The 17,328-nt window shown below is 41.2% G+C and overlaps 1 protein-coding gene across 6 annotated transcripts in view; it reads left to right on the forward strand.

Moving 5' to 3' along the window:
• Nucleotides 1–2,079: 2,079 nt before the first annotated feature.
• Nucleotides 2,080–17,328, forward strand: part of gria4b (glutamate receptor, ionotropic, AMPA 4b) — a 124,491-nt gene continuing 109,242 nt past the window's right edge. For 3 of the 6 annotated variants that reach the window (XR_003932340.1, XM_030101693.1, XM_030101690.1), the window contains exons 1-2: nt 2,081–2,491; nt 10,133–10,291. Coding sequence is in view for 5 of the 6 variants with exons in the window: in XM_030101693.1 (XP_029957553.1) it covers nt 2,401–2,491; nt 10,133–10,291 (250 nt within the window). In the remaining variant the exon portion in view is untranslated. Of the gene's footprint in view, nt 2,492–10,132; nt 10,292–17,328 lie in introns of all 6 variants that reach the window. The other 3 variants (XM_030101692.1, XM_030101694.1, XM_030101691.1) reach the window with 2 other exon arrangements.

The raw sequence follows: 17,328 nt of genomic DNA on the forward strand, positions 1-17,328 counted from the left end.
AAAAAACAAACTTAAGTCATCCCTCCAGTACTGTACAGTATTGATCACGATTAATGTGATTAACTCTGACAGCCCTCCAATGATCATTATTATTATGAGACTAACTGAGCCAGCTGTATTGACAAAAGTCCACTTTCTCTCACACCCATTAGAAACTGTTCCGTTTTATTACGTTGTACTCCTTAAAGAAACATACATTTAGAAAATGTGAGACAGATTTGCTTGCTTTAAAAAAATCATATAAATGCCAGATAGCTTTACTGCAGCAACTCTTCTTTTATTTGGATTCAGTGCTGTGAGTTTAAGATTCCATAACATCAGCTGAAGCGGTGAGTAGTCCAATAGTCTTGTCCTGTCGAGTTATAGACTGTTGTTCTGGGATTTTTCCTCCCCTGAAGGATAAATGTGTGCTTATCTTTGAGTAACTTTTTTTTTTTTTCCTTTAGATGTTCAACCTTGAGGACAGCTGAAGCTTTGGTGACTGGCCCTGCTCATATACAGTACACCAGCATAAAATCCACCTCCAGCAGTGCTTCAAACAGTGTCTGCTACATAATTACTCATGGAGGTTTTGAGGCAAGCCTAAACCTCAAAATAAGCAGAGCTTGAGCAGAGTGCAGCTTCACCATCTTCTGCAGTTTCAACTTTAGCTGAATCACCCCGAGGAAACCGAGCTAGACTCCTCTAAATGTCTCATATCACTGGACTTTATTTTAGCTCAGAGGATGCAGACCAAACTTTCACATTAGTTGAACTCACATCTCTGGAAGATGAACAGTAGAGATGATAAATTAGTGTAGTTTGGTCAAAGTGACTAAGTTCATTACGCCAGCATCTTAAAGGGACAGTGTGTACTTTTGAGGGCAAATGCAGCTGTTTTCCAGCATTGTGCAGTTTTTCTGTTGAGCTAAGCATACTTTGTTGTACACATGACACAAGGACATGGCTGAGGCACCAATTTCCTCTTTTTATTGTGGAAACATTGATGCACTTAGAGGCATGTCAATAGAATTATATATATTTAAAGAAAATTAGTTTCACACACTCGCACCAGATTGGACTGTCTTGTCAGATATTATTGGCTTGATCTCTTAAATTCTCTCTGAAATCTACTGAAACTTTTTTTTTTTCAACATAATAGTACAACAAAAGATACTGAAAATGTTTAAATTCTTCTTGTTAAAGCAGGAGACTTATTCCCCAACATATGCAGTCATGCGCGATGGGAAGCCTCCTATACCTCAGAACATCAACTTTAAATCTTCAATCAAATGACTTGCTGCACGAAACAAATTAGCTTTAGGACTAAAACCATGACATATACTGAAAGTAAACTCTCAACTGTTAAAAGTCAAAAGGTCACTGATGCTGCAGTAAAAAGCTAGCTTGATGCATGGAAGGTGGATGGAGGTGACAGCGGAATGAAAACACTATTTAATTATTCTTTCATTCAGATGTTCCAATTGTCTCCTGGAGTGGGAGATAAAAGTTTATTTGATGGTTGTCTGTGCATAAGTGAGCTCACAAACATAGAATATTCTGAAAACTTTGGGGAGACCCTAGAGGATCACATGAGCCACAGGTTGAAGACCTCTCCACAATAAGGGAAAACATTTGGAGCTGACCGACATTGTCCATCAAAAAATTATTTTCTGGAAAGTCACTGATCCGATCCCCTTTCAGATAGATCGTGGCTGTATGTGGCCCCATTTCCTGAAAAAGCGCCGGACACGCGAGCTCTAATTGGTCAATTTGCGCGCCTTAAATGCGGAATGACTTGAGAGGAGAACAGGGGGAGGACTGTGTCTGTGGCCGCGCGAGCCGCCCCGTCCGTATCAATTCCTGCCAGTGTGAATAAAATCTGCTGTCAGACATCAGATCGGGGAGCCGCTCTCCGCGGATCTGGAAGTTTTGGTGTTAAAAGGAGCTGCGGGGACTTTGTCCGCCGCTCGGTGCAGCGGATGACGGACGCCCCTCCTCTGCCTGCCCCGGTCGGGTAAAAAGGCGCATGTGTGTTACTGCTGTGATGTGGAGTTGAGCCGCATCCAGACGCACTGGCCGCCGCTGGCTGATGCCCCCCTCTGCCTCCCTCCCTCCCTTCCTCCATCCTCATCTTGGTTGGTGTTGTGCGCAAAATCTCCAGCGCCGGACGGACGGACGCAGTTTGACGGCACAAACGAGCGGCACTGCGGGGGGATATCCAAGAAAGAAAAAAGAAACAAGAGCCCACCAAGGACAGACATGGATATTTAACCGGCGTTTGATTCTTTTTTCTCCAAATCTTTTTTTTTTTATTTTTTATTTTTTATTTTTCTTTCCCCACCTTGTGATGTTGCTCTTGCCCTGGGGGTGTTAATTGAACCTGCTCGATGTCTCTCATCAGTTTATAACCGAAACAAAATGAGGATTTCTTCTCGCGATTGGATTCTGTTGATGTTCTCTGGCTTTTGGGGACTGACAATGGGTGCTTTCCCGAGCAGCGTTCAGATCGGTGAGTGTGCGCCGCTGCGTTTTAAATCCAAGCGGAGAATAAATCATGTGAATGAATCTGTGGACGTCCTGTCTGCCGCCCCTGTCCTGCCGTTAAACACTGCTCAAAGTGGACGTTCTGCACATTTCTTCACCTGTTTTCCCCTGAAATTGGCTCATAAATATCCCATGCGGACTGTGTGCTGTGCATGTTTAACACACACACACACACACACACACACCTAATGCGCTTTGTATCTGCGGGTTAGAGTGTGTATCCCAGTGCACTCCGCCACTGCAGCAGATCAGAGCAGCAAAGTGTGTGTGTGTGTGTGTGTGTGTGTGTATTCCCTATGCAGACTGCCTGTGCATTGACTGCTGTTAACACTGGCAGACCCCGGTCCTGGCACTGCAACCTCACTCCCACAGGCCTTTTACTAACCCGCCGTTTGGCCTCTTTTTTTTCCCCCCTCTCCTCACTTACTCAGTTTTTAAAGAATCTCCATATTTTTACCCATCAGTTTAACTGTTTGTTATGAGAGGGAATCAAGGTGATGTATTCCCGTTTTTTCCATTCCACTGGCAGACACATTGACTTGTTTGATTTAAAAGCGGGGAACTGAAAGAAGGGCAAACTGTGACCTCCAGTTGTTGATCATCACAACCTCTTTCAAAAAAAAAAAAAAAATCAATCTCACAGAAAAGCAGCGATTTCCCCCTATTATCCTGCAAATGTCTGGGATTCTTTTTTTTTTTTGGAAATTTGAGTTGATGTTGAACCCTGTATTCGCTCTCTCTGACTTTAGTTTTTATGTGGGCTTACCCTCCGCTGCACCCTGTGCATGTGGCAGAGTTGAGGCACATCACATTCAGTCAGCCTGATGGAAAATGACAAGCTGTTCAAATGATTCTCCTTGTCCTTTTATATCAACGCGATACACGAATCCCCGGGCCCTTCATGGAGGTGAGAGGTCAGGGTCTGTTACAGAATAGCACCCCGATACAAGTGAGGGCACTGGAGCCGGGCGAGAGTGTGAGCCTGCATCTGCATAACTGCTGTGAAACATGGGAATAATCATTTACTCATGAGTGAAAGGAAATTGCTGTGATTGAATTGACATTTCTTTTAAATTATAACCACTCTTATTATCATTTAGCGAATAGCTTTCCTTCCAATTATGGGAAATGGTGTTGGTGTAATCCCCATGTCATCATATTTTCCATCTTAGGCCTAGTTGACCTCTGGGAGTGTGAAAATCCACACGGTGTCAGCGATCTCTCCCCCACGCGCCTTCATTTAACATTTTACGGTATTCAGCCACAACTGCAACACTCTATCTGCCCTCAGAGAAGGCAAATATCTCTCCAATCAACACTTGTCAATTTCAAATAATTGCCACTGAAGAATCAACACTTATTAGCTGCTGGGAAATGTGTTGTGTACACATGCCTGCTGCACGGAGACAAGTGCACAAATACAGTGGTGGCTAACGAGACCCAGAGCTGCCAAAGAATTATTCTCACTCCAGCTGCATGATATTATGTGGATTTGTTATAGAAGCTCAGCAATTTGTCAACTTGGTCATTCTTTTCCTAATTTTTCTTGTTCTTGAATTCCATCCCATGGCCACAAAGTTTGAAACAATCAGGAATGTCAAATGATTCCAAATTCTTACTGAAAATTTTTGAGAAATATCGTCAGAATGATAATTCCCCCTTATGCCCTGGTTACAAAGTTTAAGAGCTGCAATGAGGCCGGAGACTTTGATGGCATGTATTGGAAGGAGGGCAGAGGGCTTCTTTAATGAAAAGGTAGTTCATCCAGTATGAAGAAAGCCATAAGGTAGCAATCAGAGAATAATACTCTCAGAAACGGCCAGATGGCTTGATTCAATACATTCACTTGCAACAGAGAAAATGATTGCTTTCAAGCAGCAATTAACATTCGTTTAGTCTTCTGGAATAAATTGCAGGTTGACACCTTGAAGTTCTGATCTTGAGGCTTCAACTCTTCAGGTGTGATTTTCTGAGGTTCCTCTGGTGTCACTACTATCTTGGATCGACTGACGCCATTTAGTTCATCACAGCAAAATTTCCAGATCTTATCTGGTTAAATAAATGACCAATATTAATTAACCGATACAGCCAGCCACACCAATTCTGGACATAATCTGGTTAACTGACCACAAGTGTCAGCTGAGAGCAAATGCAAATTGAATGAAGCATTCAGAGGGTTTTTTTTTTTTTTTTAAGTCACCCAGCTTCTTAAATGAGGAAGTTGATGACGGAGGCAGTGTGACTCATTGGGATAGAAAATTGATGCCATTGATTCCATTCCTGTTAACCCTAGGTGACCAGTCGAATTGGATCTGTTGGAGGATGCTGGTTCACTCCGCTGAGCTCTGCCAACCAGAACTGAGTCAGCTCTGGCTCCGTCCATTCAGTCTAAAGGCGCAGGGTATAGGCGTATGGATTTGATCCAGTTTAGCTTGGGTAAATTAGCCACATCAGAGCCGACTATTGACTACTGTGTGGTGACGTTTCCTGTGTTGGACTGGTGATCTGCTCAGACTATACCCTGCTTTAGTGTACTTGTCATCAGCTGGGAATGCCTCCAGACATTTTATACAGGATGGGTGGATGGATGGGTTGTGACCTCTGATTGGGCAGAAAACAGGTTAAATTTTGGCATCAAACATGTTACAAGTCATATCACACCTAGAAGTCATTTCTAGTACATGAAAACCAATTTTTCTGTCTTAATCTCCTTTGTCACAGAAGTAACGACATCTCACGATGCAGTCCTTAAGACTTCTTCTAAACTAACAACTGTACTTTGAAAGAAATGCTGCAATAGAGGAAAAAAAAGGCAGTTGTGTTAATTATTGTGACAGGTGTTCTTCTCGTAGTATTTCTTGTCAGAGCATATTGATACTAACAACCACATTTCCATAAGATCCTGTGCTATGTGTGCTTCATTGGGTGATCATGCAAAGTGATTGTGATTTCAGTTTGCTTACTTTTGCGAAGAATAACACCATGAGCGCCATGACAAGCAAACATGAGCATTCAGATAAGGGTTGTGTGTGTGTTAGATCCTGTTTGCATGTGAATGGCCAGCTGGAAACTTTATTGCTCACTTGTTTGCCTGTGTTCCCCATGGAGTGATTGGATGGAGTGCTGAGGCCTCTCAAAGGCAAAATGAAATGTCATATCGTCATGTTGGACATGTTGGTGAAAGAGTTTATCAAACATGTTGGAGAGTTACAGCAAATAATTCTGACACTGCACAAAAATCTGGCAGGTAAAGGATTCTTATTTGAAAGTCAGTAGATAAATGTGATGGGGAGACAGGTGAGGAAATGCCTCTCTCCACAATAACAGAAGCATCTCTGCTGAACCACGAGGCAGTTTACACCTCCTTATGAAATGCATTAATAACAGATGCAGGCTTTTGCAGACATAATAAATCACATTCCATATCGCACCAGTGTATTGCATGATTTGAAGCATACATCTGCTATTTCACAATTAATGCTAGTTTTAGTAACACATGATCTTCAGTGCATGCTCTTTGTAGATCAGCTTCCACTTACAAGTGGACAACAATGCTTACTGCAAGTGACATTATATTTCAACCCATGTATAGCTTTTTTTAGTGTCCTTTTTAATATTTTTTGGAAATAACACACTGTATTGAAGGAGAGTGGTTCTCAATAATGTATAGCCGCTCTTTAAGGGGTGTGTTAAGCATATGTTCAGATATTCTTTGTGACTATAGCCAGTTTTTTAAGAGATCTGATTGTAATTGTCATGTAATGGAGAATCTTCAAATTGATTTAGAAGTATATTAGTATTCTTCAACAGCATCTTATAGTTAAAACCTTCACATACATCAGTGAACTTTGTATTAAAGGTTTGAGGCCCGTTTGGCCAGTTGTCATCACCTGGCAGACCAACCCTGAAGAGAACTCTGCTTTTGTTCCACCAAAATGAGATAACACTTTTCTGTTCATAAATCAGCTCTGCAAGCTGAAATCTCATTACATTGTTGGAGCCGAGAGATAACAAGAATGCCTGTTACATCCCGCGTGGAGCAGTGGAAAAAGAAGGTTGGAGTAAATTCCAAAACCTGCGATCAGATGCCATTTTTCAGAATCATCGGGTGGTTATGGGGGCGCAAATGTTCATGCTACAACCACCACGGTCTGGCTTTTGGCAAGCTTTATGTAATCTAAGAAACTTCAGCGTGAAGCTATTTTGTGCTCAGTCCAATTCTGTTGCATTGAAATGAAAGTCATAGGTCTGAATGAGCAGGATTTAGGTCAAAGCTGGAGTTAATCTTCTCTTAATCAGGAGTGATTAGAAAAGGATATACTTGAAATGTGCACAGGGCATTCCAACTGATTGGTGGCCAAGACATATAAAATGTTCCTACCTTTTTTTTCCCCTCTCTGTCTTTGTTTCTTTTGCAAATCATGAATTAACACAAACTGACGCCAATTCAATGAGAAACTTTCACAGAGGGAATTAGATGCAAAACAGGGTTTTGATTTACATGGCCAGATTTAACAGAGAAGCAAAATATTCTCCAGTTTATGTTTTAAAGAGGTCAGCCATAGAAAGAACACAGTGGCATTTTGCTATAAATGACATTTACAGTGTCTCATCCCAAGAAATATACCCTTAAGACGGCTTTTGAAATGTGAAACAAACTGCTTCAAACCTAAAACACCACTGACATTTGCACAACCATGAATGGCTTAGTTGAGATCTTCGTATATGAACTAGGGAGCAGTGTAGAAAAAGGACACGGGGGAACAAAAGCACGATTTTATCTCTGATGCCAAGCTGATCCATGACACTGGAGCTGCTTGTGCATATCAAAACTAAATGAAAAGCTGCTTTGATCCGCAAGTGTATTTGCTGAATATTATCACTTCATTGCTTTCACATCCCTTTGTAAACCTAAATATGATTTACTAGAAAATTGGGAATATGTTGTGTTTTGTGTACCATGCGTTTTCATACTTTATTTAATATGTTTTTAATTTAAATGCATCAATCAGATGAACTGACTGAATTGAAAATATATCTTATATGCAATCTATAGCCCCTCTTTCAGTGTTTAGCATAACAATTCACTCATGTATTAAACGATTGTCATCAGTGTATGATAATTAGTTTGGCAAAGATATTTCCTATATGTCAGATAAATTGAATTCTTGCCACTAGGCTGAGTGACGATTAAGAGGGGACGTGCAGGATTGAGGCGTAAAGACTGAATTTTCAATTACAGTTTGTTGACACTTTGATTCGCTGGGCCAATATTGTTCTTTCCCAACATCTTACACAATGAAAGGTGCTTTATGTCAAGCTTTAATGGGACAGAGGTCACTCTCTGACCACATCAATTTCGTGAAAATCTCCTAATATTTAGTTGAAAGTGTTTACAATCCTGGGCCAGGTTTCTTCTCTATTACCTGTAAGACCCGAATCATGACTGAGCTGGGAAGGAAAAGGCATGTACTGAGGATTGTGGTGCTGGCTGGTCAAGCCTTTCGATCCAGACTTATGTTGGTCGGAAATGGCCAAGATCAACATCTAAGACATATGACAGACATGTTTGTGTTCACTTACAAAGATTTCAATTGGTTCTTACATCTTGTGCCAGGTTATACGTTTGTCTTCGTTAGTAAAGTATGGTGGATTTATGATTTACATGGTAGCTCTACCATGTCCAACAGCTACTATCTCTATTCCTATTCTTACTCCCAGATGAATCATAATGATTTCTGTAATCATTTCACTTTCCCAAGAGTGCTGTCTTATGGCTGACATTTTTGGTTCAGAGTGAAACATCTGCATAAATAACTACTCTAACATTTATTACAGATGTTCCTCTCTGCAGGTGTTGGGATAACCTTGAAATCCAGGCTCTCTTCCTCCGAGCCACTGGTTTGCACATTTTAAATAGTTTCCAGCTGAAACAAGCCTGATTGGAATAAACAGACAATTATCGCGCTAAACACACAACCATGAAAACAACCCCTGTATTTGACTGTATTAGAGAATAAAGGGCATTTCCTTTACATCTATCAGTGAGTCCAAATAGATTTTTCTCCTAAGCCACTTTATGCACGTTAGAGTTGCAGATGGACTGGAGCTGATCCCAGCTGTCTGGGTGCAGGCTGAGTCCACCGTGCACAGAGCGACAGTCCATCACAGAGCAAATTCACATCTACTGGCAATGTATGCTCACCAAATTAAAATGAAATGCATAAGTTTTTAATGACAAGCAGACAAAAAAAAAAACAAAAAACACAGGTGCATTGTGAGAACATGATCATTTCACACAGAAAGTTTCCTAAAGGAGGATTTAAACCTTGGACTGTCACACTTTGAAGGACTGAACTGTTACTGTGAAGCTCCTATTTATGGCAAAATAAATAAATAAATAAATAAATACTCCTATAAATCTCACTCTATACTAAGAAAATTGGTATTTTATGCATGTAGGCTTGGTAATGTTAGTTTTATGACTAAGTAATGGCCTTCAGATCCGCTACCCTGCTAACAGACTTTTTATTTCTGTATCCTTCAACCTTTTGCAGTCAGTGACACATGCTCTCGTGTCATCGTATGATTGAAGCTCTGTTGAAAGGGCTATCACACAGGAAAACACTCAAGTAGCTTCTTTTCAAGGGTACCGGGAAACAGTGCACTTTATTTCTGGGTTCAGAGGATCTGGTGCCCATATTAGACCCAAAGGAGGCTGCAGGTGGCAAAAGGCTTAGCTTAATTTGACCTGAGGTGAAAATGACTCACCGTAGATGACTTGTAACTCCTGTGGTGTCATTCTATCTAAAAATATTTTCTTGTGTCCTGTAGTACTGGGTGTTTCAAAAACAAGCCTGCTATCAGCAAAGTGGTTGAGTCCATTGCCATTAGATTTTTAAGGGGCAATACTTTGGGTGATAATTATCAATTTAGACTCTCATCTTAATATTTCCCTCTTTGAAAATCCAACAAAATGAGGAATTAACCTTTAAAACACAACTGAAAGCATAAGAACAGAGGTCACATTACGCGGGTGATCTTATCCCCGCCTGGTTGTTCGGGGGGAAGCTGCAAGTGGAGGCATCCTTCATCTGACACCAGGTGAGAGTCGCCTTCAGGCTGCGGCGCAGCAGCTTTTCGGGTTCACCTCAGTCACCTGCCCTCTGCATGTGCCAGTGCACGCACTGGTGTGAATATATTGGCAGTCGCTGCTCTTTAGGTGGGTCGCGGTCGATCGGAAAATTCTGATGTGTTGCCCGACAGCGGAATAAAATCAAGCTGGAGGAGCGGCGACTCGGCAACTATTCTGCCCACATGAGCAATAAGCCAGCAGGATGAATCTTTTTTGAAAAAGCATAGGTTATCCTTATGTCAGTTCATGCAAAGGTGTGCAATAATTTTCAGTAAATCATTGTTTGTGTTGACTCTCTTCTTTCTCCTCGCATCAATGTGTCAAAAATGATTCAGTGAATTTTCTGCTTACGTCTTCTTTCAAGGTTCAAGGTATCGGCAGTGATGACAGATCTGTTTATAGCTTCAGTTCCAGTTGTCGGTAAGCTACGGGAGACAGTTCCTTATCGCTCGTGTGTTTCTCTCTCTTCAGGTGGCCTGTTCATCAGAAACACTGATCAGGAGTACACCGCCTTTCGTTTGGCGATCTTCCTGCACAACACCAGCCCGAACGCCTCGGAAGCCCCATTCAACCTGGTGCCTCACGTGGACAACATCGAAACGGCCAACAGCTTCGCCGTCACCAACGCCTGTAAGTCTGCCTCACGGCTTTGTTTGCGTGTTCGTGTTTCTTCTGTTGTTGATGCTCATCTTGACTTTAAGGTTAAATTATGTTGAGATAATGGGTTTCATATGAAGAATTCCACATTAATGACATATTTAGGTTGGCGTGTTCCCCTCTGAACAAGCCCCTGTTTGTGTGGCAGCACAGTCGATCTACCACAACACGCCAGCAGGGACAGGAACTGTACACACAAACACCAATCACACACATTGCCATGGTTAGATCTGCTAACGGGAGTAGGCAGTGATTTTTAGAGATGATCCCCGGGGAGCCGTCTTCTTTCTTTCCTCCCCTCATGCTCACTCTCATCTCAGTCTGAGGCCTTTGTGTTTCTGCAGGGCAGTGGACGTCCCCGCAAAGACCATAAAACACTTGAGCCTGATGTCTTCTGCTATCTCTGGTGTGATCTGGTGTTAAAAAAATCAATGGCTAAATTAAGCAGTGAATGAAGTGCTTTTATGTGTGTTTGGTAATTGAGGGGCTGTCCTGCCAGTGAGAGGACGAGCGCTTTGAAATGTTCTGCACTGTGTTCAGATGGAGATAACTGAGTATTTTGGTCAGTTTTGAAGCATTCTCTGTTGCATTTGTTTGCAATTTTACAGAATGACGAGTCTTTGAAATACATCAGGTGCTGTCATTAGAATTTTAGGAATTGGTGATTATACCATTGATTTCGCTTTAATGATCCTATCCTTAGTGGTTAAAATGTAGCACCAGTTCCAAACTGTTTAGTACCACCAAAGAAAAAACAGCAATGGCAACAACAACAAAAATGCACGTCTGTTTGCGTAGATTTGACGGCCTGAAGACCTCAAGATTGAGAAACATTTTTTACACCCTGGTGTCTTTTTAACCTACGAGCTATATTTACCCCGTTACAAGAATACAAGCTGTATCCCAGTAATCTGTGCCGACTCCAAATAGCAAATAAGAAACTTCAGCCCCTGTCTGTAACATAATATATCTGGATTTCTCTGCAGGGATCATTCAGACTGCTGACACAAGCATTCAGCTCAAATGCCTGTGTGTAAATAAAACCAGCATATTCGTAAGGGTTTTGCCCGTTGACCTTTTATATCAAATTACAGGAAATAAAACTGCATTGATCTGCGAGCGAAAAAGAGCGGAAGATAGAAATAATTCAAGGAAAGCTTGGAAAGTGGGTTATGAGCACGAGGAATGAATATGAGATGAGGAATTAAAACAACTGCAGTGTGATGTAATGTGTGTGCATAAAGTAAAGTGTATGCAAAGGGTTTATATAAATACGCCTGTGTAAGTATGCAGGTCATACTTGCAATATGTTGAAAAGTAAACTGAGGCAAATGATCACATTTGGTAATTTCTTGCAAACTTGCAATGGGATTTTAATGACAGCAGCAGAGAACATTACTGAAGAGTTTCGTTATGCACGAAAACCTGTGCTGCTTGAGTAAGGATTAAAGAATCTTAGAAAATTAAGACATGGTTTCATCTCTAATGATGAAAAACACATTGTTTTTTTTTTTTTTAACTGATTATTTGTTAAGTGACCTAACCATTATTTTTTTTCTAGTTTTCGATAAAACCAGCTGTTGTGAGTTGTGAACATCAGCAAATCACATAAAAATTCAGAAAATAACACATTTGTTGCAGGGCACTGGCACATATATAACATATTTGACTGTCAGTCAAATATGTAAGACTGTCAGAACAGATGGATAGATTTACAAAGTGTTAAAGTGCCCAATTACAGTGCCGTTCACTATTTAAAACAAATTTACATCTGTGAATATCTGCATTCAAGCTGCGTTTGAGGTTTTTTTTTTTTTTTCCATGAGGCTGTTAATAGCGCTGTGTAATTTCACAGAAATGAAGATGCTTGAAGAGACCAAGACACTGAGATTTATTCAACTCAGGCTCCAAACAGGGTTGTTGCGTTCATCCGGTCAATTCAGACCCCAAAGTGACGCAGTGAGACAGAACGCCGCTGCTGGACCGAGCCATGTAAGAGGAGAGCAGCAGCTGTGCTATTGTCGGAGCATGGGTGGGAGTAAACTGTAGATTTCCCGGAGCAGAAATAAAATATGGGGCTTTTTCACCTCTGGTTTAATGGCTGCACAGTCACAGGAAGTCAGACTGCAGCTCATTGATTGGCCAAGCCAAATCAGAGCAGAATTACATGAGCCAATCAATGGCTCTGATAGCTCTGGGCCAGCGGGGAATCTGAGATCGAACCACATTGCGAGTTTTCACCCCGTTTTACATTTCCCAGTGTCTTTATTCCTTTTTTCCTTTTCTCCTCCCCTCGTTTCAGTGTTATCAAAGGCCCCTCAGATAATGGTTATGAATCAGCAGAGCTGCCGTGTGACGTTTAAGGGCACAGCGTACATTTGGGAAGAGCAGATGAGAGACGGAGCTAATTTGTGAAGAGAGATTAGGCCATTCAGCCGCTCTGCGCGCCGCTGTCAGGAAGGCTGATGGGGATAATTGGAGGGAGGACGGGGACAAATGTTGTTGTATGTTCCCATTGTCATTGATAATCATTTTGCGGACGCAGACACTCTGATAAATTCTGCTACATTTGTTTGATTTACAGTTTAGGCTCCTTATTACTCACAGTGGGGTTACTGGAGTTATTGCCGTCATACTATGACACGAAGCTACTGAAATGTATGAGGTTTGGTCTTTTAAAACTTAAAAAAAATTCTCACATTTAGTTGTTTATGCAGTGATGTTCTGTAATGCATCACTGTGATCATCTGTATAATTACATTTAAACACTGAAATAACGGCGGAGCCATTAATTAGTGTCTGTGTTGCAGCAGTGGTTTATTGTCTCTGACTGGCTGCAGTAAAAATTAGACTTCAGCTAACAAATAAGCTTTAAATGAAATCAATCACTGCAAATTAATCTTTTGCTTGAAACAGTAACTTAAAACTTGAGTTGGTACCACAGTGTAGAAACATAGCATGTGCTTAAAAACTTCAAATACAACTCATGTTTTATCTGAGTTTTAAGCGAAACCTAGAAAAAAAGGAAGCGTTTTATACTTGGGTTTCAATATGTTTTTGAGGAAAGGCAGGCCAACAGGTTTATGCCAAAAAAAAAAAAGAAAAACCTCAAATCAAACTTTGAAGAATGAAAACCATGTTGAAACATTTAATGACAGTGATTATGTTTATTTCATTTGTAATTTTTTCTCTTTGTTTCTTGACAATTGTTGAGATTTTCTTGTGTAAATGCGCCTTTCTTTAAATCCTTTTTAACTTTAATAACGGTTTTGATCTTGTACCTCTGGTGAATGAGAGAGAACGTCGCCACAAAGCATCCCCGACACCAATTATCAGATATTGTGAATGAATCATGACTCGACGATGAAGAGGTCACAGCAGGGTGACGTGTTCATTGTTCCTTGGACAAAATGCCGTATTTTCTCAGTTTTTTTTTAATGAGGAGTTCCACTTTCGTCAAGATGAAGTCAGAGATGGCCCGACAATCCAATCAGGTGTGACTGAGTTTTTGCAGGTTGCAGCATAGTGATGCCCCAAAAAGAGCTCCAGTCAAACTTCACAAAATAGAAGCCTTGATTTATCTATGGCAATTTTGACTGTTTCACTTGAAACGTCAAAGAAAAAGTAAATTTCCTTTTTTTTCTCCCAATAATGCCGTATCTATGTCTACACACAGTTTCAAACTTCAGTCATATATTGTGAATCATTTTTAAAGGGGTCAGAATGTTAAAAGTGTTTCTTCATGAAACTCTTGAAAATCAAAAAACAAGCAAAACCAACAAACAAACATTGGCTTTATTTTCTGTTCATATCTCATAGTTTTAGCAAAGAACCTCAGGATGTAAAGCCAACATGATTTGGGTTTTTGTTCAAACGTAGCAACGTTTTCACAGGTGTTTCTCCACAAAGTGCGAAAGAAGCAGCATGCAACATGAGGGCTTTACATGTATTTTTGATTTTTGAATGAAGTTCTCTAAAAAATAATAATAAAAAGAAAAACAATAAAAACACCGATAAACCACAGAAAGCTTCTCTGAAGTTATAAATCTTAAAATGAATTCTACATTCTGAGCATGAGCTCCTCCAGTATTTTGCACCATTTCAACACACAGCTGATATTCTGTATTCATATGGAGGAATGCACTCCATGGATTTTTCCTGTTGTATCACAAGTCTGTCAGACAGAACTGGGTGTTATTAAATCAGCTTGCACATGCTTTTGCCTTCAGCATCAAGTTTGCACCCATCAACATTCAATTCTCAAGAAGATCGGGGTAATAAAAAGATCTCCAATCAAACCTGATATGTTTAAATTTGCAGAAAGATCCTCTTTATCTCTTTATTACTCTGCACATTTTTTTTAATCTTGCGTACTGGTTCTTGTATTTGTTTCTCTTTATAGCAAAATGAGACCCATTCATTTTGTTTGCAGATTTCAGTCAGTCTGCTTTTTTTTTTTTTCTTTTTTTCCAAAGATGGTGTTAGCAAAGACTACAGTCTACGGGTGTGAGATGGAAATTCCCTGTCTCTCAGATGCGTGGAAAGCTTGCAAAGAAAATGCCAAATCAACAGACTGTCTGGTTTATTATGAAATACTGAGCCAGCATGACGATCGTTTCATGGATCTGTGCCTTGCTGTCACAGTGCCACTCCCGGTGATGTGCAGAACTTTAGGACGGTCGGAGCGACTTCAGTTAGCGCCCGCGAGTCCTTGAACCTGAAAGGCATCATGACTGTTTGTCCCTTTGATGTGAGGAAAGCCTCCTCTGGGACTTGAGGCTGAAAGTCAGTGAGAACATCCAGGTGTTTCAGACAACAGCCTCTGAACCTCGTCAGAGGAAATTGGCAGAAAGTCAAGGCGCTCTGATCGCCAGCATTGGCGTTACGCTGAAGAATTTGGGATATCCCGTATATTTTCAGCACAACACAGGGTTTAGACTGGGAAAAAAAATATCACGCCTGAGAGATTTAACATCAAAAATACTTCACTGGATGATTCTCAAAGCACAGATTTGCCTCAATGAAGGAGAATGAAAATGAGGATGAAATAGGAAGCGGATAATAAAAAAAAAAAAAGAGAGAGAAAAGGAAAGAGGAAGTCTTCTATTTTGGGGACAGACTGAAATTGTATTCAGTGCTTAATGAACACTGAGCTGAATAACAACACCCTGTAATGGATGTATAATAACTAAAGTGAATAGACGAAAACTGAAGGTACACCACAGTTCGGCTTGCTTTGCATTAAAATGCAGGAATGGCAACTATACAAGACACAAAACCTTTGTTTATCCGTACTTGAATGAGAAAAAAAAAAATGAAATCATAATATCTCTGACCTTCGTTTCACCTTCAATAAACCAGATTTGCTATTTCTGTGCACTCTATTGGAATGAGGGTTAAATTAAGATTTTATGGGTCTTTTTTGTGTTTGCCTTACTCGTTAGTCTATTTTTTTTTTTAGCAACATTCAGGCTGCAAGCTTAACTCTAATGATCCTCTCACCCTCATGGCTTCATTAGATGAACAACGTTGTTCGATGAGTCAGATGTAATTAAAAACGTCCCGTGTGAACGGTTAAAGCAGGTATTTGAAATTGACAGCTTGACCACAGAAATGTGGCGTCTCCTCACCACCTCTGTGTTTGCGAGTACTTTATTGTAGGAGCAAGAATCCGCTGCTGCAGTTTCATGAAAAATAGGATTGACCCCAAAAAAAAAAGGGTTGGAGATGTTTGGATGGAAGTGAAAGGTGAGTGTTTTTTTTAATGATAGAGCAGCCAGTCAGTTGGTGCCCCACCCCCACCCAAAGGGTTTTTTTGGTGTGAGTTTGCATGTTCTCCTTGTGCATGTTTTAGAATTTAGAATTTTAGATTAATGGCCCTTGTAAAAATGCCCGGAGGTGACAGTATGAGTGATGACTGGAGAAGGAGCCCACGGTATCCATTCCTCGCCCATACTTAACTCCAACCTGGGAGTTTGAAGCTCATCCATCTTCTCCCGCTTTATCAGAGTCCTCACTTGTGCCGTACGGAACCATCGGCGTATTATTCCTCTCGCTGATCTTGTGTTTTGCGGTCACCTCTCCACCGCGTAGCCGTGGCGAGTGCAGAGGTGGAACGGGTTAGCCTGACCTCCTACACGCAGCCCCTTCGTTCTCCCTCGCCGAAACAGTGACATGTTAATCTGCATTGAGTCATTTATATGCAGCGTGGCACTCTGACTCACTTCAGATCAAGATAGCGAGCAGCCTGTGCTCCTATATGCTCCCGCGCCGCGCAGGAGAGTCTGCATTTTCCCCATCACTCACATGTGAACACTTGCCTTCCTTGTCCGTCTTTGAGCATGAAAAAGCTCTCCCCATTTGTGCCTCGGCGCTGCTTTAAAACCGCCTCTGAGTGTCTGCGGGCATGCACGCAAACAACCCGCCCGCGTCGCATGTTAGTCCTATTTAAGTCTATTATCTCTCCCTCCACGGGCTCCTTTCAGAGGGGCTCTTCTTCTCTGCAGTGCTGCCCTTTAAATGGCTGCCCGTGCCCCTCATTTGTCTGAGGATACTTCTGCGCGGGTGAAAATGCACGGGCCTTTCGGCGACGGATGGATGCTTGTGTATGCGCGCGTAATGGCTGGTGTTGGAGGAGAGAAAAGATGGAGAGAAAGAGATGAAGGGAGGCTGCTAATGAGAGATTAATGTGGTGAAGCAGGGAGGAAAGTGGAGGGTGAGGAGACGCGGGGGGGGTATGAAAGAAGAGGTAATGGGAAAAGGGAGTCGTTTTTTTTTTTTTTTTTAAAGAAGCCTTATCTGAAGGTAAAATGTAAGCATGACAAAACCTCACTGTTGTAAAGCAGTTCAAGCTATTTCTGCGTCTTTGAAAATAAAAAAAAAGAGAGAGGTCTCTACCTTTTGTTGCACGTGATGCTGCATCATTACTCATGTAATGCTAACTTTAGAAAACGTGTTTTGATAAAAACAAAAGTGCAACGTGTGTCACTGTTCCAGAGGGGTGAAATGCA

This window comes from Salarias fasciatus, chromosome 10 (genome assembly GCF_902148845.1).
Source record: "Salarias fasciatus chromosome 10, fSalaFa1.1, whole genome shotgun sequence".
NCBI lineage: Eukaryota > Metazoa > Chordata > Actinopteri > Blenniiformes > Blenniidae > Salarias > Salarias fasciatus.